At 32.0% G+C, this 22,291-nt stretch overlaps 2 protein-coding genes across 2 annotated transcripts; one reads left to right on the top strand and one right to left on the bottom strand.

Moving 5' to 3' along the window:
* Positions 1 to 2,471: 2,471 nt before the first annotated feature.
* On the bottom strand, positions 2,472 to 7,482 carry LOC144544893 (calmodulin-binding protein 60 B-like). Its single transcript, XM_078293428.1, has 8 exons — positions 7,348 to 7,482; positions 7,188 to 7,245; positions 6,740 to 6,807; positions 5,928 to 6,433; positions 5,462 to 5,616; positions 4,891 to 5,172; positions 3,277 to 3,340; positions 2,472 to 2,837 (listed from the first exon to the last, which is right to left on the bottom strand). Exons 1-8 carry the CDS (start codon positions 7,434 to 7,436, stop codon positions 2,686 to 2,688), a joined length of 1,374 nt encoding a protein of 457 aa, XP_078149554.1. The 5' UTR covers positions 7,437 to 7,482; the 3' UTR covers positions 2,472 to 2,685.
* A 4,258-nt stretch (positions 7,483 to 11,740) lies between these two features.
* Positions 11,741 to 16,331, top strand: LOC144545016 (calmodulin-binding protein 60 B-like). The gene is made up of 8 exons (XM_078293570.1): positions 11,741 to 11,851; positions 13,544 to 13,611; positions 13,903 to 14,399; positions 14,663 to 14,817; positions 15,131 to 15,253; positions 15,669 to 15,780; positions 15,869 to 15,988; positions 16,120 to 16,331. Exons 1-8 carry the CDS (start codon positions 11,741 to 11,743, stop codon positions 16,329 to 16,331), a joined length of 1,398 nt encoding a protein of 465 aa, XP_078149696.1.
* Positions 16,332 to 22,291: the final 5,960 nt, after the last annotated feature.

The following is a 22,291-nucleotide window of genomic DNA, read 5'->3' on the forward strand; positions in this document are numbered from 1 at the left end:
ATTATTCCCGAATTATACCCGAATTATATCCGAATTATACTGATTTGGTGTTTACAAAAACGAATTATTTTCGAATTATACCCGAATTATATCCGAATCACGAATTTTTGACTCTGCCGAACCTTTCCCGAACTATTAAGTTGTCACTATGATCCATATCATATTCGAAAATACGAATAAAGATAAATTTTTTTTTTTTTAACAAGTACAGATATAAAAATATCTCCACCTAACCTGTATTGTACCCGTTGACACACCTGGCCCAAGTGCACGGTTTGTACTTTATAGCAAGTGTGCAGCGACTGCAGTCTCCAAGTGGCAAGTGTTCTCTGGATATTCCACGTCAAGTGGTCAACTGAATTCAGGAGAAAAGACAAACAACACCAGCTATGCTATGCATCCCCCACAATGCTACCACTCTCTCTATTAATTGATTCATGACTCCTCTTGTTACACTATCATTGTTACCAGTGAAAAATGTTATTACACTATAAACTTACTTATTTACTTGTTATATAAATAAATATTTGTTTGAAGAGTAGAACTAGAGAGTTTCTAAATTTATCAAGCCTCTTTGTGAACGCAACTCTAAAATCTATAAAAATGACTTTAAATGATAAATCTGAATTGTTGAAATCCATCTACCTCGATCACAAATGATGCGTCTACATGCAAAAAAATTTAAACTTTTGAATTAATTTAGTATAAAGTCAAACGGTCAAAATTAAAAGATTTATAAATTAATTTTAATGCATTCATTTTTTGAAGGTTTTTTTTTACCACTTGATTCTATACAAAATTAATTCAAAATTTTAAAATTTTCACATGTAGATGCATCACTCGTAAGGTATACGAAAGTATCTTTTTTTCTACCTCACGATTATTTTAAAATTTTCACATGTAGATGCATCACTCGTAAGGTTTTTTTTTACCACTTGCATTCATATTTTTTTTCTTGAAAAAATAAAATGGATTATTTTAGAAACATTAAAATGCATTTATTTACTAGAAAAAATCGGTTCTGAGCTCGAGAAATATTTCAAAATATTATTTGTGCACCTGATTATTTACTGGAATATCTATTTTTAGAGCAAAAATGTATTACAACCTAAACTTAACTGAAATTAAAAAAAGAAAAAAGTAAACTGTTTGGATCTCATTCTACCAGACCAGGTACCTGACTTGATTTGAATTCTTACAAATATGCCCTTTCTTCTGTTTTACTGTCCGCGTCTGCATTTACCTGTTTCCTTAATATTTTCATATAATAAAAAGAAATAAGAAAGGTTGAGAACAAAAATGAAATGTTTAAATAATTATTTTTGCAAAGGGTAAACACTTACCACCAAAAAATGGTACTTGGAATAAAATTTAAAATAATGGCAATCATGTTGGAATTTAGTCTGTCAAATTTTCATATATTCCTCATCTGATTCTGAGACGAAGAAGAAGGAGAAGTGGGTTTACAGAATCAGCACTCAAACTGAGTGGGAAGAGCTTCAGCACAAGGGATCCACTCATGGCGGAGATCTCAATCGCACCACCGGTTGTATTCACCTCAGTCACCTCAATCAGGTCTCTCTCTCTCTCTCTCGACCTCATCAGGTTCATTTCTATATCTGCCTCTGTGTCGTATCAATTCGCATCCTCGGAGATATCTCAAACTTTGATTTGATCTAGACCGTTCAAATCCTTTCTGCACGAATCTCAAAGCACAATATTGAAGCAGGCGAAGATGACATCGGGAAATTTCTTTGCTGGTAGAGAAGATCTTTATTTGCTCCAAATCGATGCTGCTAAGGTATTATTAATTTATTATTCTTTAATTTTATTGATGCATTATGATTTATTCTGATTTTAATTCATTCATAGAATAAATAGAATTTACAGTCTCAAACTATCATGGATGTAATTGCTACGCTGAAGGTTAGTAAGGTAAGTTTGGGATAATGATATTGACAAAGCAGTTTGTTCTTCATGCGGAGCACAAGTCATATTTAACACTACTTTGACTATACTGTCCATCCAATGTATGAAGCAAAAACTAATCTGTCAATATCTTTACTCCAAAATTACCTTAGTAACCCTGAGCATAACAAAGAACGCGCTTGATACCAGGCATAATGCACAAATCAAACAAAGAACTCGTTACTGTTAGTGCACATGGTACCAGGCATAATGCACAAATCAAACAAATAACTTGTTACTGTTAGTGTGCCTTGTACCAGGCAGGCAGGCATAGAGCACAAATCAAACAAAGAACACAAAACATATGAGATGACTTAAATCTGATCATATTGGGTACCAGTGAGGTCCTCCTGTATAGGCAGCTAATTAAATGGTGTTGCATGGTAACCTAACCTAATTGAACTTATGGAATGGTACCATCTGTTAGCACTACTGGTACCAAAACAACTGAAATTATTTCGTGCTTAGTGAATGTAATTAACAACAAAATCAAAGAAAAAACAAAAAGTTTAGAAGCTCAATTAAATCAAATACAAATATTATTTATGAGGGTACTTTTATTGACAACAATTTCCACGGAATATTACAATAGGACACTTAAATAAAAACAAAAGAAAGAAGGCATCAACCATAATTGAGGCATCAACCATAATTGAGGGACTACTTGTAATTAAACACGAGATGTATAGCTTTAGGACCTTGTAAATAAACTTTTCTTTAATTAAAATTGTTTATGACAATTCTATAATAAAATGTAAAAATAATTGGTCCGGGCTGATAACTTGAAGGCGGAGGGCGCCGAGGACGATAACAGCCACTGCCACCTCCCAATCGGACTTGTGTATTGTAATTGGGAGATGATTCGGCATCTGCATACAAATTTTCCTTTGAGATTAAGTTGCTGGAAAGTTCAAGTTCAGGAAATGCTGCAAGAGGCACTTGGAAAATTTGAGTGAGTCTATGGTACTATGCATATTACGATTTGTTACCGTGCTACATCATTGTTTTTGGATGGTCCAGAATTTTCAGATCAAGTGATTTTCTAAATATCTAAAAAAATAGTAATTTTTTTTCAAAAAATGTAAAATTTGGTCTCCAAACACATATTAATATGGAGAATAAGATGAACGGTTCGGATCGACCGTTAGGATTTGAAAACTCGAATATAGAGCCGTAGCACGGTAATAACCCGTGATATGCATAGTACCATAGACTCACTCGCAAAATTTTATTTACTAATCAACATATTACAAATTTTAGATAATCCTGTAGAACAATCAGCTTTAGGAATGAAAGTAAAGTACTTACCGACACCATTAGTACGATGCACCGAGTTCCCATTCAGTATATTTCCTCTCTCAACATTTGTACGCTGAAAGAATAAACAAAAATATTGCATTATGGGTGCAGGGGTTGATACTGTCTCATGGTGCAACAATGTTCAATATTTACAGATTATTTTCTACTTGGCATCATGACATATGAAGCTTAATATCAATGCTCTAAACAAACTTTGGGCCATAACTTTAGGTTCAAGTTAATAAAATAAAGAATGCAATGAATCTCAAGCTATGTTGCATGGATACGGGTACGGGTATCGTATCCAATACGATATGGATATGGCGATACGGCATTTTAAAAAATTAAGAATACGATATGGATACGGGTACGGGTATCGTATCCAATACGATATGGATATGGATATGGCGATACGACATTTTTAAAAATTAAGAATACGATACGCCTATTATATATATTATTTTAATTATATTTATAATTTAATATTTATATTATATAAATTAAATATAAAAAATTGTGGGTAAAGTTTGATACAAGAGCTCAAGTATACAATAAATATCATAGTTACTAAGTTATAACAACAAATGTGAATTGGCCTAGTGGAAGAGACGTTTGTTGCATTGGTCTGAGGTCCTAGGCATGGTTCTGAAACTCAGAATCGGAATTGGAATCGGACACTTCACTGTAGAGTCGAAATTGGATGAATCGGTAGAAATCAACTGAATTAGATCGGAAACTCGGATTTTCTTGACAGAAGCTTGTTTTGTACTATTTTTTTGATAAAAAAATAATTTGTCAATAATTTATGTTTAAACAAATGATTACATTCAAATAATCCACCAAAACAATATAATACAAAAATTATAACTAAAATAAGTAACATTAAATAAACAAATAGTTTTTTTAGGCAGATAAATAAGAAAATTTAGTTAATTTAAAATTAAATAGGATAAACAAATTATTTGAAAATCGATTTGTCTGAAAATAAAGTACATATGAAATAGTTAGAAATAAATGTTGAAAGTTAGAATTTATACGAGATAGACATGTTAGAAAATTTATACTTGATAATACTTAAATCTTTTTTTAATTAATTGGGACTGATTTACAAAACCTTAAAAATTTAAAGGTTGAAATTGTAAAAAAGAATTTTACTGGGGCAGGTGGGACGCGCATTCCCCATTCATGTCATTTCTTCCATCTCGATACAATCTTGTCTCAAGTTAGAAATTGCTAAAATTCGTTGCAGACAAAATCTTTAAACTTGGGGGCCATCCTTTCTAAATCAATTTCGGGCCCAGCTGCAGAGAAAATCCTTTTAATAATTAGCTGCCCCTGCTCATTTACGCACTGACCGACCCACCCATAATGTATCAGATCCGTATTTAGAAGTGTCTGGCACGTATCTCTATAAGTCAATACGTATCGGAGAATGAATCGGATGGTATGTGATACGCCACGTAAGCGGATACGCCAGCTGATGTATCGGATACGTATCTGACACATGTATGGATTCCAATATGAAGTATCTGAGTAACATAAATCTCAAGCAATAAACACCTAATGCGTATCAAGTATGAAGTAAAGAAAAGCTTATCTAGAGCAACTATTTAATTTCCTTACGTTTGTTTCAAGGGCTATAGCTGGTTGCGTCTCCACTATCCGCTCAACAGAAGCAGTTGAGATGTGTTCATTTAATGCACCTTCAATTATTTTGTTCTCAGAAGGGTTTGGCTCAGATGATCCTGAACCGACAACATGAAGCCCACCATTTGTACAGAGAGACTTGTTCCTTACCATCGGATGAGAGACATTGTGTTTAGCATGAAATTCATCGGCACACTGCGTTGCGTGCGCAATCATAGACTCCCACTCTTTGCCAGATTCTGACTTAATACAAAGTATCTAAAAAATATAAAGGTGAGAAGAGAGGAAAATGAGTATTACCATTCATGAAATCATAAAGCAATATTTATTTACAAACAAATACGAAAAAATAATGATCACAATCTTGAATGCTGGTTTTAGTACCAGTACATTGCGGGAGACACCAGATCTATATATATAAGTACTTATAAGTGGGTACTGGAATTGTACGATTAAGTACTGGTACGGGCTCTGTTCATCTCCCAGTACTAGAACCACTTGTCAGATTTGCATGTGTAACATAAAAACTACAGGCATGTATCCTAACCTCGCGAAGTGCAGGTTCATCATTGTAATACAATTTGAGGAAGTCCTCCACTGTATTGATCTTTTTCTTTTCGAGGAAAGAAGCACGACCTTTTCCAATTTTCTTGATACATTGTATGCTGTGTGTCAGCTTTAGAAGGTCTGGTTTTTGAGATGCTACGGAATAAATAGCATAAAATCAGCAAGTACAAAAAAATACAAGGATTTAATTTACCCTCCATTATCAACATATAACAACTTCTGACAACTTATCAGATATGTAGTGGCACTAAAATCTTTATGTTCGTGATTTTTGGTTGTCAAATGCAAATTGAACTTTAATGTCTGACCTTACATGCTGGTACTGGTAATACATGCTGAGAGCATAGACTAAGATACTTGGAACATCTCTTACTAGTAGCATGCCAGATACCAACAACACTATAATAAATAGTGATCAATAATACACAATGAAAATCATTCTTTACCTTTCACGCGGCGGTCTTTTACCCGAAAAGATTCGCTCACACCCTCTCGAACTCTTTCACCATTCAAATAACCCTCTTCTCCTTCATCCACGATCACAACCCCTAGCCGAAATCCACTCTTTGTCCAGCTTGAATTATCATTAAAAACAATATTTTCAAAAGTACCAACCCCTTTTTCAAGCTGAATGATAAGACCACGACTTGTCAAAATAGGCCCCTTTCTTTCCCTTACCCTTTCCCTTAACACGCTCTGATTAAACTCACCACAGCTCCAAGTTTCCCCTTTGTTTTCCCAGAATTCGGCATTAAGCACCGTGATTCTGACTTTGGCAGAAGAGAGAATGTTGTCAGGAGATGTGATTGACTGAGTGTACGTGTCGTGTATTGCTACTTTTATGGGTTCTCCAATCTCGTCTCTCACTAGGTCGGTTGTGAAGGTGGGGTCTTTGACCTTGTTGATGAACTGTAGCTGGTATCGAGCATGGATGTTTTGATTTGGCAGCAGCCTTTAAGACAATTTTGAAATCCATAATAACTTACAAGAGACAAAAGCAATAAAGGGAAAAAGTTTGAATCATGTGGTAGTTTTTACAGGCATACATCATTTGAAAACCAATAACCTATGTAATCCAAAGTTGGAATAAAAAAAAGGTGAATAAGTAATTTTCACAAAATTAGAGTTGATGATGAGTGTGTGGTGATTGAATAAAATCGTTGATTGTGCCATAATTGAACATCAACAAAATGCTATTGACCTATTTGGTGTTCCTTGGAAAATTGGGTGTTGAGATCAAGAGTAAATAATAGCTCACCTTGGAGGAGATAAATTGTAGTGAGACTTTTTACCAAGCTCTTCCCTACCATACATCTCTTCTCTAATCTGTTAAAATTAAATAAAATTGGTATTACATAAACCTCAATAGACTCGTACCAATTTCAGAAACTAAAGTAGAGACGTGCACGAGAGTAACGGGTCTAGGGACAACAAATAAGCAATTAAGCAAAATAAAAGAGTAACAGGTATAGGGAGCAGTGATACAAACAAATAAAAAAATTGGTCCCAATATACCCAAAATTGTGCAATCAAATTTTAAGCTTAAGAAACAGAATAAAATCACTCTTCACGTGCAATTAACCACCAGTAAAAGTAAAACCAACCAAGGATAAACAACAATAAAAAAAAATTTAAACGATGGTCAGACTAGCACAAGTGGCATATGGTCTTAATTTGCAATTATAAGAAAGGGAATCCATCCTTACAATTCTTCGAATTTGCTCTTCATCAATCTTGTCATCATTCCAGCGAGAACTGGGATCCCTAGTAAAAAACAGAAGAAAAGTTTAAGCTATATATAGAAGGAAAAAGACTAAGTAATTGAACTATTAAGAGAGAATAAGAGAGGAGAAAAGTGGAACTGACAGAAGGCTGGTCTGGCCTCCGGTGAGAGGAGGTGAGATATTAATGGCATTGCTGCTGCTGCTGTTGTTTTTGTTGGGATCCATAGCCATTTCTACTTCTCTGTATTTCTATCTATCTCGCGTTTATGCCAACTGAAGAAAGATGGAGGAGAGTAGTAGACAGACATCTGTATTATAAAAGGGAGGAAAAGTGCTAAAACCATGTCTGTATTCGCTTTTATTTTTCGGATAGGGATACGGATACGGATACGAATACACATCAGATAATAGGTGAATTGAATACGAATATGGATGCGAATGCGAATACGGATCATATATTAAATAGATACGAATACATCCGTCTTTTATAATAATAAATAACATAATTTTTTAATAGTATATATCTATTATTTGAGTATAAATAATTAAAATTTATAGTTATTGAGATATACATATATATGAACTCATAGATACGGATTTGAATATTGTCATATAATATTCAATCCGTTTGCACCGCTACATCTGCCCCGGGAATTACGAATTTCCTCTTTCTTTCTTTTTTTTGTCTCTGTCTCTACGCTATGTGTGAATCAGACTTTACCACTAACAAACATCAACGAAGACTTTTGGCTTTCTCAGTCGTTCAAGGATGTTACACTGTCCATTTAATTATTTATAATTTGAGAATTTACTAGAAGTTTACCATTTTTTAAATTTTTTTTTTTAAACCAGATGAGAGGGAAGTCCGAAATTTTTACTCAATTAAAAAAATTACATAAATGTCCTCCATTTTTTTTTAAAAGAAAAATGATCCACCTGAATTCCTAACGGTTTATTTTGATACATAACCGCCAAAAATCCTAACAGTTCAATTATATTGTCTGTATATGTGTGAAGTGGGATGCCGATTTCACTAATCTCATTTCAAAATTTTCCACACTATCTTTCCTCTCTTTCTTCATCATCATATCTATATCACTTTTGCAAGTAAGTTACTCAATTTTCTTTATATTTTGTAGTTCAAATTGGTAGGATATGTTAAAAATGGTATATATATTTTGTTACTGAAGAAGATGAAGCATATCTATCTGTTTTATAAAAGGGAAGAAAGGAAGGCCTAGAGAGAGACATCTGCCATCTGACCCGGGAATTGGGAATGTCCCACCAAATTTCCTTTATTCTTTTTGTTTTTTCTTTTCTTTTTAAACAAAATGAGAGGGAATTAAGCTCTCTCTACGCTATGTGAATCAGGATTTTACCACTAACAAACACAGTGACAAATGAACAAATGAATTAAAATGAATTATTCAGGTTTGGTCTGGTGGCTAAAAAGTTCGTGATTTGAGAATGATTTGGAATTATTCGGATCGGAAATTTCATAAAAAAAAGAAAGTTCGTGAATAATTCGTAAAATTCATAAAATTTACAAATAAATCAGTCAAAATTTGTGAACCGAATAATTCTTTTCGCCATCACCAAAAAAAAAATTACACAAATAATTCATGAATCTTATTCCTATGCTACCAAACAAATAGCAACAAAGACTTTTAGCTTTCTCAGCCATTCAATGAAGGATGTTACACTGTCCATTTAATTATGATATAATTTGAGAATTTTTCAGCAAATTTTTTTATTTTTTTAAAAGCAAATGAGGGGGAAGTCTGGCATTTTTATAATATTCCAAAAAAAAAAAAGTTTCAGAAATGTTCTTGATATTTAAAAAAAATGCTCCAAGTGTTACAAATACTGGCAGTTCACTTCGGTAAACAACTGTCAGGAATCTGACGGTCCATTAGATATAGAACTGTCAGGTGAACCTGTACAGAACTACCAGGTGAACGAGTAATGTGTCTACATTGTGAAAATTTAAAAATTTCATATTAATTTTGTATATAATCAAGTGGTAAAAAATCGTTCAAAAAATAAATGCATTAAAATTAATTTATAAACCTTCTAATTTTGATGAGTTCGTAAACAATTTTCAACTTTGAAGAATCCCTTCTAGTCCGTCTCTTCCATAATTATGTCAATTCTCAATTTAACATATTATAAATCTCCATTTTATTATTTTTCTCTTTTCTCCACTATTTTATATTATTTTTCTTTTACTCTTTCTTTCTTCTTGTTTTTTTTTTTTCTCTGTTCTTCTCCGAAAGAGAGAGAAAAGGGGCTTCATTTGATTAACGGAAGGGGATTAGGAGCATCTACAATAGTAATTGTTTTAAAATTGCTTATCTGATGTGTTAATTGCTAACATAATTGCTGGGATGTATTACAATTGCTAAATTAACCAATTTATTTTATAAGAAAATGTTTGTTTAATGACACGTGGTCTAATTGATTGGCTCAAAATCTTTCTAAGTGCTCTCTCCAATAAAAAACAAAGATGTGTTGATGTAGACATAGAAAGCAATTTAATTTAATTGCACCAATGCAATAGGTTAATTCCTAAAATTTTCATAACCGTTGTTTAGCAATTAATTTCAATTGCTGGATTAGGGATGCTCAATGTAGATTATTTTTTTAGTTTACACATTTTATAAATAAAACCTGAAATTTTATAAACACTATTTATAAATAAACCCTTAAATTGATAGATAAATACAAAATTATTACAGAAGAAGTTTATTAATTTTACCGAAAGTTGCAATTTTTGACTCCTTCAAAAAGTTTTCATTTAAAAAAAAAAAACTTTTGCCTTTGTACAATCAAAGCAAAAGTCTTCATTTTTAATTTTTTTTAATCTAAAGAGCCCGTAGGCAAAAAGTCTTCATTGTTACTTGTTTATTAGTGATATAAAATCTGATCTTACAAAGCGTAGAGAGAAGGGAAATTTGCAGCAAATTTAATTGCAGGAAAATTTACAGCAAATTTCTACTTTCCGGGACAAAAAATCTTGCTTATTATGAAAGGCAAAAGTTTGGAAATTTCCACTTCATTTGATTATAAGAAAGTGAAATTTCTCTGATATTTGCAGCAAATTTGCACGGAAATTTCCACTTTTCGGGACAAAATGTCTTGGTTGTTACCGATTTTAAATTTGTAATTAGCAATGAAGTTTTAAATGGGAAGAATAAGTTACCGATTGTTTTATTAATAGAAAAAAATAAAACAAAAATCGACAATAGTTATTATTTTTGGCGAAATTTAAAATCTAAAAAACCGTTATGATTAAACCATAACTTCCATATACCCTTTATTTAACAAAACAGTGCAAAAAAAAAAAAAATTACAGGACGTTATGGACAAAAACGTCCAGAGATTTTTCTCATCTGGTGTTATTTTTTTCAAAAATAGTAATGTTCCTTTAGATAGCAAAAACTGTTTTTTTTTTTTTTTTTTGCTATTGCGTTTCATTTTTTTTTGTTTGGGTGCATTGTTTAGTTAATGGGCATCTACATCTCTGATGCTATTAGAGTTTTTAATGTGAGGTGGTAGTGTCTAATTTATAATTTTTAGAAATATGAGAGAGTTTCTTATTTAGCAACTATGTATGAAAGTTTATTATTTTAAGAAGATGTATATGAACTCCATACTGATTAAATAATTAGTTCAAATTATTTCTCTATTTTTAATTTATTACTGATGTGATTTAATAGAAACTCTAAAATTAATTTTAAGAATGTGAGAGTTTAGAAATTTTAGAGACCTTAATTTTTAAAAGTGGTGAACAGTTGGTGGGATATATTAAGATCGATGTTGTTAGAGATTAATTATCTTCATAATGTGAATTAGTGGTGTCAATGGCACTCTTTTATCCGTTTACTCGACTCATACCGTATCTGATAAGATAGGTACGGTTAAGATTTTTTTTCATAAACTTATTGGATACGGGTACCGGTAAAGAATTTTTTTCATTATCTATACGAGTAAGGGTACAGGTAAAGCCTATTTCGTACCCGTTATTTGATTGGATAATTATAAAAAATCTATATATATTATATATATTAATAAGCATTAAAAAGAGTACTTTAATTAATTTACTTGCACTTAGCATGATCAATTTTTTTTTCAATAAATTACTATATATATGTTTTAATGTTTTATTTAATAAATAATAATAATAATAATAATTATTATTATTATATTAATATTACCCGTTATTTACCTTTCTGCTAGCATTTTGTTATCCAACAAACATAACATGTAAATATAAAATACAAATAAAAATAATTTGTAATGAATACGGGTATAAAGTACTTTCACTTACATCCAACCTTACCGTACCCGTTAACACCCCTAATGTAAATGTAAATGTAAATGTTATGACGGACATACCATCTCTCATTTTGGCATCGTCAAATTTCCTCGCATTTGGTTGCCAACTTCCCCACGTGTGTAGCTGCACAAATTTTATAAACTGACGTCTTGTATCATCCATCTTCTTATTCAGTTCTGAGTTGATATAATCACAGATGACAGTAAGAAGTAGAGATCAGAGCCATAGTCATGGATTCAAACATAATCAACAGCAGCCATGCCGTTCATCCCTCACCTCCTCTCGCCGGAGGCCAGAGCAGCCTTCTGTCAGTTCCACTCTTCATCTCTTAATCTCTCTCTTATTCTCTTAGTCTATCTCTTAATCTCTCTCTTAGTCTATCTCTTAATCTCTTAGTCTATCTCTTAGTCTCTCTCTTATTCTCTTAATCTATCAATTACTTACAATTTAACTTTTTCTTACTGTTGTTTACTAGGGGTCCTGGTTCTCGCACGCCTCAGGTAGAGATGATTCGGAAAATTGTAAGGATTGATTCCCTTAATTTCTTATAATTGCAAATTAAGACCATATTGATGCCACTTTTGCTTTTACTTCCTCTGTGTTCATTCTTTCCTTGGTTTTACTTTTACTGGTGGTTATTGGATAATTGCACGTGAAGCTATAGTGATTTTATTCTAGGAGTATGATAATTGTATCCCAAACAAAATTCCCGAGCGTGTCCCCCAAGTAGTTTAACAGAAAAATCTTCTAATGTTGTCTAACTTCTATTTCTAACGTTAATATTCAAATATTTAAAGCTATGTTTATAATATCTTAAAATATTATTCGCAAGTATTTAAACATCAATCTGAAAACATTAAAATTCTAAATAAAAATAGTTTTAACTTCTAACTACTTTTGTTTTCAAGTCAAAAGAACAAAGATTCATTTCACCCATCTTTTTTTTTTCTCTAATCATTCTCGTCCATTTTTTCAATGATTCGTGATAAAATTTGCGTATCTAAAAATACAAATATTTTTTACTCGATTTTCTCTTTCAAATGTGATTCATAAATAATAACTTTCGAGTTATATTTGTGTCGTTTTTTTTACCACTTTAAATTTATGTGACTTTCAATTTTTTAATTTGCTTCAAAACAATTTAAACATTTATTTACACGCATTCAAATATCTAGAATAAAGCGTAAAAACCTCATGTACAAGGAATTTAAATCTTAACAATAACACTTCAAAGCATATAAATTAAACCTCAACATAACACTGCATTTACAAAGCTCATGTACAAGATATATAAATCTCATATACAAATTAAGTCTTGAAAACTTTAATGGTTGTAGACTGAGATTTAAAAACCTGAAAATTTAAAGTGCTAATTAGCTTTACTTTAAAAAAAAACAAATGACTTCAAAATTACTCAAAAATATTTCTTCATGAATCTTATTTGAAAGATAAAAAATGATAGAAAATATTCGTATTTTTAGATTCGTAAAATTCATCACGGATCGTCGAGAAAATGGATGAGAGTGATAAAAAAAAATAGTGGGTGAAAATATCTTTTTTTTTTTGGCTTGAAGACAAAACTAGTTAAAAGTTAAAACTATCTAGATTTAGAATTTTCATGCTTTCAGATAGATGTTTAAATGTTTGCGAATAACATTTTAAAATGTTATAAACAAAGTTTTAAATATTTGAATATTAGCACTGAAAATATAAGTTAGATAATATTAGCAGATTTTTTTTATTAAACTATTTGGGAGATGCACTTGGATATGATTGCTCGGGGGACCAGAACATTTCTCTTTATTCTATATATGTTTGCTTGAGCTTAAATTTAATTGCACAATTTTGGGTATATTGGGACCAATTTTATTGGGCTTAATTGCTTATTTATTTGTATCAGTACTATATATCCCTAGATCCATTACTCTCAAGCACGGGTCCCTACTTTAGTTTCTTAAATTGGTACAAGTTCAATGACAATTTTATTTTATTTTAACAGGTTAGAGACGAGATGCGTGTCAGGGAAGAGCATTGTAAAATGTCTCAATACAATTTACCTACTCCAAGGTGAGCTATTATTTACTCTTGATCTCAACACCCAACTTTACAACAAATAAATAAGCAATATATTAAGCCAAATAAATGAACTGTTTGTAAAATGTCAACAATTTTATTCAATCATCAACTCTAATTTTGTGAAAATCACTTGTTCACTTTTTTTTATTCCAACTTTGGATTACGTAGGTTATTGGTTTTCAAATGATGCATGCATGTAAAATTTACCACATGATTCAAGCTGTGTTTTCTTTTTGCTTCTGGCTCCTGTAAGTAATTATGGATTTCAAATTTCTCTTAAAGGCTGTTGTCAGATCCAAAGATTCCAGCTCAGTACCAGTTACAGTTCATGAACCAGGTCAAAAGCACCATCTTCACAACCGACGAAGTGACAGACGTGAATGGACATCCCATAAAAGTTGCAATATACGACATGCACACTAAGCCTATGTCTATCATTTCTCCTGACAACATTCTCTCTTCTGCCAAAGTCAAACTCATTTTGCTCAGTGCTGAATTTTGCACAAACAGAGTAAATTGGAGCCCAAGTGAATTTGTTCAGAACGTTTTAAGGGCAAGAGAAAGAAAGGGGCCTATTGTGGCAGGTCTTATTATTCAGCTAGTACATGGTGTTGGTATTTTTGAAAAAGGTGTTTTCCTTGATAATTCAAGCTGGACAAAGTGCGGATTTCGGCTAGCGGCTATGGTTGTGTGTGATGGAGAAGAGGGTTATTTGAATGGGGAAAGAGTTCAAGAGGCTGTGAGCGAATCTTTTCGGGTACTAGACCGCAGAGGGAAAGGTAAAGAATGATTTTCATTGTGTATTATTGATCATTATTTATTATAGTGCTGTTGGTAACTGGCATGGTACTAGTAACAGATATATGTTTCAAGTATCTTAGTCTATGCTCCTATCATGTTATACCAGTACCAGCTTGCATGTAAGGGCAGACATTTATATTTGACAACCAAAAATCACGAACCTAAAGATTTTAGTGCCATTACATAAGTGTTAAGTTGCTATATGTTGATACTTGCTGATTTGATGTTGTTTATTCGGTAGAGTTTCAAAAACCGGACCGGCTAAAGCTGAATGACAACGTACTACATATCAAGAAAATTGGGAAAGGTCGTGCTTCTTGCCTCAAAAATAGAAACATCACAACCGTGTGGGACTTCCTCAAATTGTTTTACAATGATGAACTGGCACTTCTCAAGGTTAGAATACTCACCTGTAGTTTTTATGTTAGACATGCAAATCTCAGAGTGGTTGTAGTTATATATGGCAGCTGAACAGATTCATTACCAGTAGATAATGTTACAATTCCAGTACCTATTTCAAAAAAGTACTTGTATTGTATTGGTACAATAAGGTGCATCAATTATACTAGTTCATATTTCTTCTAGGCCTGACTAATATCGGTAGTGGTCCTGAAAGGTACATGCTGATTCAGATCTAGTGCCGAAACCAGGATTTAAGATTATGATCATTCTTTCTCATTTTCATCTCTTTCTCTTTCATATTTTGTAGTTACTTGGTATTAAGTCAAAATCTAACAAAGAGTGGGAGTCTATGGTTAAGCATGTGACGCAGTGTGCCGATGAATATAAAGCTGAATGCATTGCCTCAAACAACAGTAGTCAGCCTCAGCAGGTGCATTCATTATATCTTCATTTCATTTTCCTAAATTTTACAATTGTTTCTGGTCGATTTGTTGGGTTTATAATTTCATTGTATTTTTTACAAGTTGAGTCCACATATTTGGTTTCAAGAAGTCAATGTTTTTAATCAAAATACAAACCAATTAATTTTATTTTGAATATTTAATTAAGAATAACAAAATGTAATATCTTTGTTTATTCTTTCAGCATGCAAATGTTGAGAGAGAAATATACTGAATGGGGGAGGGTGGTTGTGCAGAGATGTGTACCAACTAATTATAATATCAACCTTTGTTCCATTAAGTTGTGCAGAGATGCGTACCAACAAATTAAAAATTTCTTTTGTTATCTCAGAATTGTATGATTATACCTCAATGTCTAAATTATTGTTGTCATTTGAATTTCAGGCTTTAGTTGATCCGATGGAAAGGAACGTGTCTCTCGGTACAAATGTGGGGCATGGTGTTGTCGGTTTGGAATCATCAGAGCCAAACCCTTCTATGAACGATATAATTCAAGGTGCCGTATTTTGCTCATCTTTTGGTGAACCCTTGTATATGTTTATCTAACCGAGCTAAGTTTCTTCTATTATTATGATTAATTATAGGTGATGTGCCAGCAACCAACAAGCCGTATGTTGACCATGTTCTAGATTGTTATGATCCTAAAATGAAATTTTCATATGAATGGGAGGCGCAAATGTCTATGTTCCATACTAATGATGGCAGTAAGTACTTCACTTTCATCTCATCATCTAAAATTATAGAAACTGATTATTCTAAAAGATTATTTCAAATTTGTAATATGCTGATTGTCCATATGCCTATATGTAAATAAAATTTTGTGCGCCTCTTGCAGGATTCCATCAATCTAAACTTTCAATCAACCCGTTCTTAGACAATTTTTCGGAGTGGAGGGCAGATGATGCATTAGCTCCTGATTACAATGAGTCATATCTATTTGACGGTGGCAGTCGCGGTGGCAATTATGGTGGAAGTGACGGTGGCGGTGGCAGTGGTGGTGGCGGTGGGAGTGGCAATTATGGTGGCAGTGCAGGTGGCGGTGGGTAGTCAGGTATCTTTCAAGAGAATAGACTGAATAAATTGAGATATGATTTTATTAGAATCATAAATAAGGTGTCTGGATGGAGCACGAAAGGCGAAAGGTGTTATGTAATTTCATTTTACAAGAAAAACAAATTGTATATATTTTTTTTGTAAGAAGTCTATTCTCTTGAAAAATCAGGGCTGAAATATTCAGCAGTAAATATTATCCCTTATCCAAATATCAGAATCAGGGCTGAAATATTCACCCAGTTCCTTTGTTGTTTAGTGATATATAGCACAAGTTTCTTATGATCCTATCATATTATATCATATCATGTGAGCGCCGCCCAATACAAGGCCCACCACTGATATGCTGATACTGATACTTTTTTTTTTTTGAGAGAAAACCGTAGGTATATTGCATTTCAATAAAAGTTCAAACAGATTATATTGCTCCAAATAGAAAATAAACGAGTAAGAACTAAGGAGTCTACCTACTGCTGGAATTAAAAACGTACAGACACTAAAAAATTAAAGCTATTCGGATTGGAAAAAAAAAAGACAGAAAGGAGGGAGCGCTTTGTAATTTCACCCTTTCCCTTCTGACAAACTCTTTGCTTGTTACCAATATGCTGAATTGGCGCCATTTGCACTATTTTAAAACTTCTAAAAACTGGTTTGAGAGCGTATCAGTCACCATTCTAACTCGTACTGCCTGAAATTTGCGTACCAATCCCTCTCTGAAAGTATCTGGGGTCTAACTGATACCAGTCCGTTCTCCAAAATGCCGCAATCGATCTCTGCCGAGCGTTTGCCAAATGACATTTCAATGATTCCAAAATGCTTTCACAATGTTTTAACATAAACATTGCATTACTCAACTTAAAGGTCATGATAAACTCACGAGATTATCCTTTGTTTTCTTGAATAAAAAAATAAAATGGACTATTTTAGAAACATTAAAATGCATTTATTTACCTTTTAGAAGAAATCGGGTCTGAGCTCGAGAAATATTTGAAAATATTATTTCCTAACCTGATTATTTACTTGAATATATCTGTTTTTACAATAAAATGTTAATTCAACCTAAACTTAACTGAAATTTATAAAAAGAAAAAGAAAAAAAAAAAAGAACTGTTTGGATCTCATTGTACCAGACTAGGTACCTGACTTGATTTGAATTCTTACAAATATGCCCTTTCTTCTGTTTTATTGTCCGCTTCTGCATTTACCTGTTTCTTTAATATTTTCATATAATAAGGAAATAAAAATGGTAACAAAAATGAAATGTTTAAATAATTATTTTGCAAAGGGTTAACACTTACCACCAAAAAATGGTACTTGGGTTAAAATTTAAAAGAATGGCAATCATGTTGGAATTTAGCCTATAAAGTTTTCACCATAAACAATATATATTTTGCATAAAATTGACATCTTGCATGTGTGTTCTCACAATTTACAGGCTAAATTCCAACAGATAAGCTTGCACATGGACAAACCAACTGTGCAACACATGCTTGATGAAATGTCTCTTATTAAAGCAAAGCCAACTCTATATATGGTCTCCAGACTTTCATGCACAAGAACTGTTTGATAAAATGCTTATGAGAACAAAACCTCCTTAGTTCTTCTTATGGTAAATCTATTCATATCCGCTCCAAGAATCTTGTTTAGTTGTTTAACTATTAAGCTCAAGACTAATTTATTTTTCTTTATATAACCATCAATGAGAAATGCAGACTGTCGAAACAGACTAGATTAAAACAAAAGATTCAAAAATGACAAATGATATATAAAAGATATCCCAAATACATGATTCTCTGTATCAAGTTAAGTAACACGCATCGTTATTTATTGAATTTCATGTCAATCTAAGAGCATTTGTGAAATATTAACCTAAGAGCTTTTTTAATTAATAAGGAAGCTTTTTAGTTCCGTTAGAACATCAGAAGCATCCAATACTTGAGAGCTGACGGTCCAGTACTGCAATCTTTATTGATTTAATATTTCTCTTCATTCTTCAAGAGGCGAACAATATGCCGATTTTTTTATTTATATCCAAAAAATAAATTAAATTACAAAAAATAACCACTTTGAAGTTGAAATTTGAAAACTACCCAATCCGGCTATTCAGTAACCGGTTTTTTTTTTCGGTTATCCAATTCCCATATTAGTGAAATGGGTCCGGTTATTGGTTAACCGGAAATGAGGGAAATGTTTGATATGTATATGTCCGGTTAATGGTGCACCGGTTTTTTTTTTTTTAAAAAAAAAAAAACAGAAACTTTTTTTTTGTATTAAAATATTAGAAATGTTGAATATATTTCTTTGAAAATAGATGTAATACAATATAATTTGTTTTATTAGAAAGACTACAACAAATAACCCGGATCAATATTTTTCAGATCGGATTTTTCGCGGTTGTAAGAAAAATTAATATATTTCTTTATGTGTTATTGGAATAAAATAAAAATGCTTAGATTCCGAGTTATTGATCCCGGTTCAAAAGTCACTTCTAGGTAATCTAGAAAATATTATGATCTTTCTAGTACATTTAATTTATTAAAAGTTGTATCTATTTTGAGAATTATTTTTGAATATCAATCATTAAATAAATTAAAGTTTTTTATTTTTTTTTCAAAATAGATACAACTTTTAATAAATTTAATATATTAGAAAGATCATAATATTTTCTAGATTACTTAGAAGTGACTTTTGAACCGGGATCAATAACTCGGAATCTAAGCATTTTTATTTTTTTTCCAATAATACATAAATAAATATATTAATTTTTCTTACAACCGTGAAAAATTCGATTTGAAAAATATTGATCCGGGTTATTTGTTCCAGTCTTTCTAATAAAACAAATTATATTGTATTCCATCTATTTTCAAAGAAATATATTCAACATTTCTAATATTTTAATAAAAAAAATAAAAAATTCTGTTTTAAAAAAAAAAAAAACCACAAAACCGGTGCACCATTAACCGGACATATACACATCAAGCATTTCCCTCATTTCCGGTTAACCAATAACCGGACCCATTTCACATTTCCGGTTAACCAATAACCGGACCCATTTCACTAATCCGGGAATTGGGTAACCGGAAAAAAAAATAAAAATCCGGTTACTGGATTACCGGATTGGGTAGTTTTCAAATTTCAACGCCGCAGTAGTTATTTTTTGTAATTTAATTTATTTCTTGGATATAAATAAAAAAAATCGGACAATAAGCATACGACATAAACCAAGCTGGTTTCATTATGGGTTTCTCAAATGTCAAAATAGGGAAGGGGAGGAATTAGGTGATTAATAATATTTTAGAGAATATTAAATAAAAATAATTTCAGTTATTGATTAATTGGGTAAATTTGTGAGTTTTTGAATTTTAGAAGGGTAAATATGATATTATGAATTTTAGAGGGGAAAATATGTAATTTTGATGTTTTTGAGCGGTATACATGAAATTCTCCCTAAATTTTAATCCAAGTACCATTTTTTGGTGGTAAGTGTTTACTCTTTGCAAAAATATGTATTTAAACAGTCCATTTTTGCTCAACATTTCTTATTTCCTTCTATTACATGAAAATATTAAGGAAATAGATAAATACAGATGCGAACAAGTCAGGTACCTGGTCTGGTAGAATGAGATCCAGACAGTTCATTTTTTTTTTTTTTAATTTCCAATAAAGTTTAGGTTGAATTAACATTTTACTTTAAAAATAGATATTTCAGTAAATAATCAGGTGTGCAAGAGCTTTACCTGTTATTTTGTTCGGAATATTTCTTGAGCATTTCTTTTAAGTAAAGTACTGTTAAAGTTTTTCCAAAATCACTATTAAGTAAAGTATAAAAAAAATAAAAAAAAAACTATCAAGACTTGACGATAAAACTATTATGAATTTAACGGTTGATGTCAGGTTTGCACTGACCTTATTTAACCCGATCGAAAACACTATTAAGAATTCAGCGAAGAAATATTAAGATTGAAGTTGTGCACGTAGGTGTTCAACTGTTAAAATCTTTGATCGTTAGAATTGGAAGACGTCTGAAAGATTCTAATTGGAGGATTATTATTAATATTATATATATTTTTTTTTAATTTAGATTTGGTTTTTTAATGTTTCTTTCCTATGTTTGAAAATGCAAAGGACCAATTGATACAAGTATACAACCATTACTTGATTGGTTGAACGGTAGCCATTGATACAACCAGAGTTATAATAATAAAAAATAAAAAAAACCATCTCTCAGCCCATTTACATGGCCCAACCCTTTCTCTGCCTGTAGCCATTTGGGTAGAATCTTTAATGAAGCGGGTTTTAAGTGTTTGTGAGTAATTATTTTGGATAACCCGCTTCACCAATACATCTCCTGCTCCACCTCTGGTTCTCTCTTCCCTCGGTCAGTTCCGCGTATGGACCCGGTCTTTTGTCAGCCTCCTATCTCTGTAGCAGGGTCCCTCAAACTTTACATCCTAGCACCGTGTCTATCTAAACAACTCCTCCATACATTCCTCCCAGATCTACGTCAGCCTCTGCAGATTTTAAAATAAATAAATAAATATTCTTCCCAAGTTTCAAAGTGTCCAAGTGTCCGTCTCCGTTTCCGGTTTGCACTCTGCAGCCGGTCTGTAACGACTACAGTCTTCCAAGTGACTGCAGTTCCAAGTGAAAAGTGTCCAAGTGTCCAAGTGTTCAAGTGTCCGGTTTGTACTTTATAGCAAGTGTGCAGCGACTGCAGTCTCCAAGTGGCAAGTGTTCTCTGGATATTCGACGTCAAGTGGTCAACTGAATTCAGGAGAAAAGACAAGCAACACCAGCTATGCTATGCATCCCCCACAATGCTACCACTCTCTCTATTAATTGATTCATGACTCCTCTTGTTACACTATCATTGTTACCAGTGAAAAATGTCATTACACTATAAACTTACTTATTTACTTGTTATATAAATAAATATTTGTTTGAAGAGTAGAACTAGAGAGTTCCTAAATTTATCAAGCCTCTTTGTGAACTCAACTCTAAAATCTATCGGAATAACTTTAAATGATGAATCCGAATTGTTGAAATTCATCTACCTCACAAATGATGTGTCTACATGTAAAAAATTTAAACTTCCGAATTAATTTTAATGCATTCATTTTTTGAAGGTTTTTTTACCACTTGATTCTATACAAAATTAATTCGAAATTAAATTTTTTTTTCACATGTAGACACATCACTAGTAAGATATACTGGTTCCAACAGTTCAAATTCATCATTTGAAACCAATCCGATAAATTTTAAAATTAAGTTAAAAAAAAACTTGGTAAACTTAGGAACATCCTAATTATACTCCTTTTTGAATGCTGAATTGGATGTTTGAAAAACATAATCTAGGAGCTATAGAGATAAAACACCCGAAATGATTTATTAAAAATAATTTTGAAATCATGTATTTACTGAATAGTGTATCTAACTTTCTATGTATTTTACTAAATCTTAGATCACATACCATTTTTCTTTTCTTTTTTTTAGTAAACACATGTTGTTCCGAACTTCTATTAAGATATATACAATTTTAAATTAAACATGCAGCAAAATATAAAAAAAAATCCTAAATTTAGTATGGTCCGAATTTCAATTTTGGTCTATACATATTTTCAGTTAGAAAAGAAAATGAAAGACCTCCATTCAAAATTTCGGCCACTATTTTAAATTTTGACATACATTTTTTTTTTTTACATTAGAATCAGAATTTCAAATTCCGACCTTTCATTGTTACTAGAGACAAATAAAAAGTCTAAAAATGCTGCAATAAAATATATTAAAAGTCTACAAATATTCTAAATTCCACAAATGTAAGATTGGAACAATTTCCAACAAATTTAGCATGACATTCATAGTTTCTGTATTTAGTGGGCCCCACTTGACAATTCCCCCAAAAGCCCTCGCCTTCTCTCAATCCTAATCGCCTTCTCTCTCTCAATCTACCAATCAAT

Source organism: Carex rostrata, chromosome 27, assembly GCF_964058835.1.
Source record: "Carex rostrata chromosome 27, lpCarRost1.2, whole genome shotgun sequence".
NCBI classification, from domain to species: Eukaryota; Viridiplantae; Streptophyta; class Magnoliopsida; order Poales; family Cyperaceae; genus Carex; species Carex rostrata.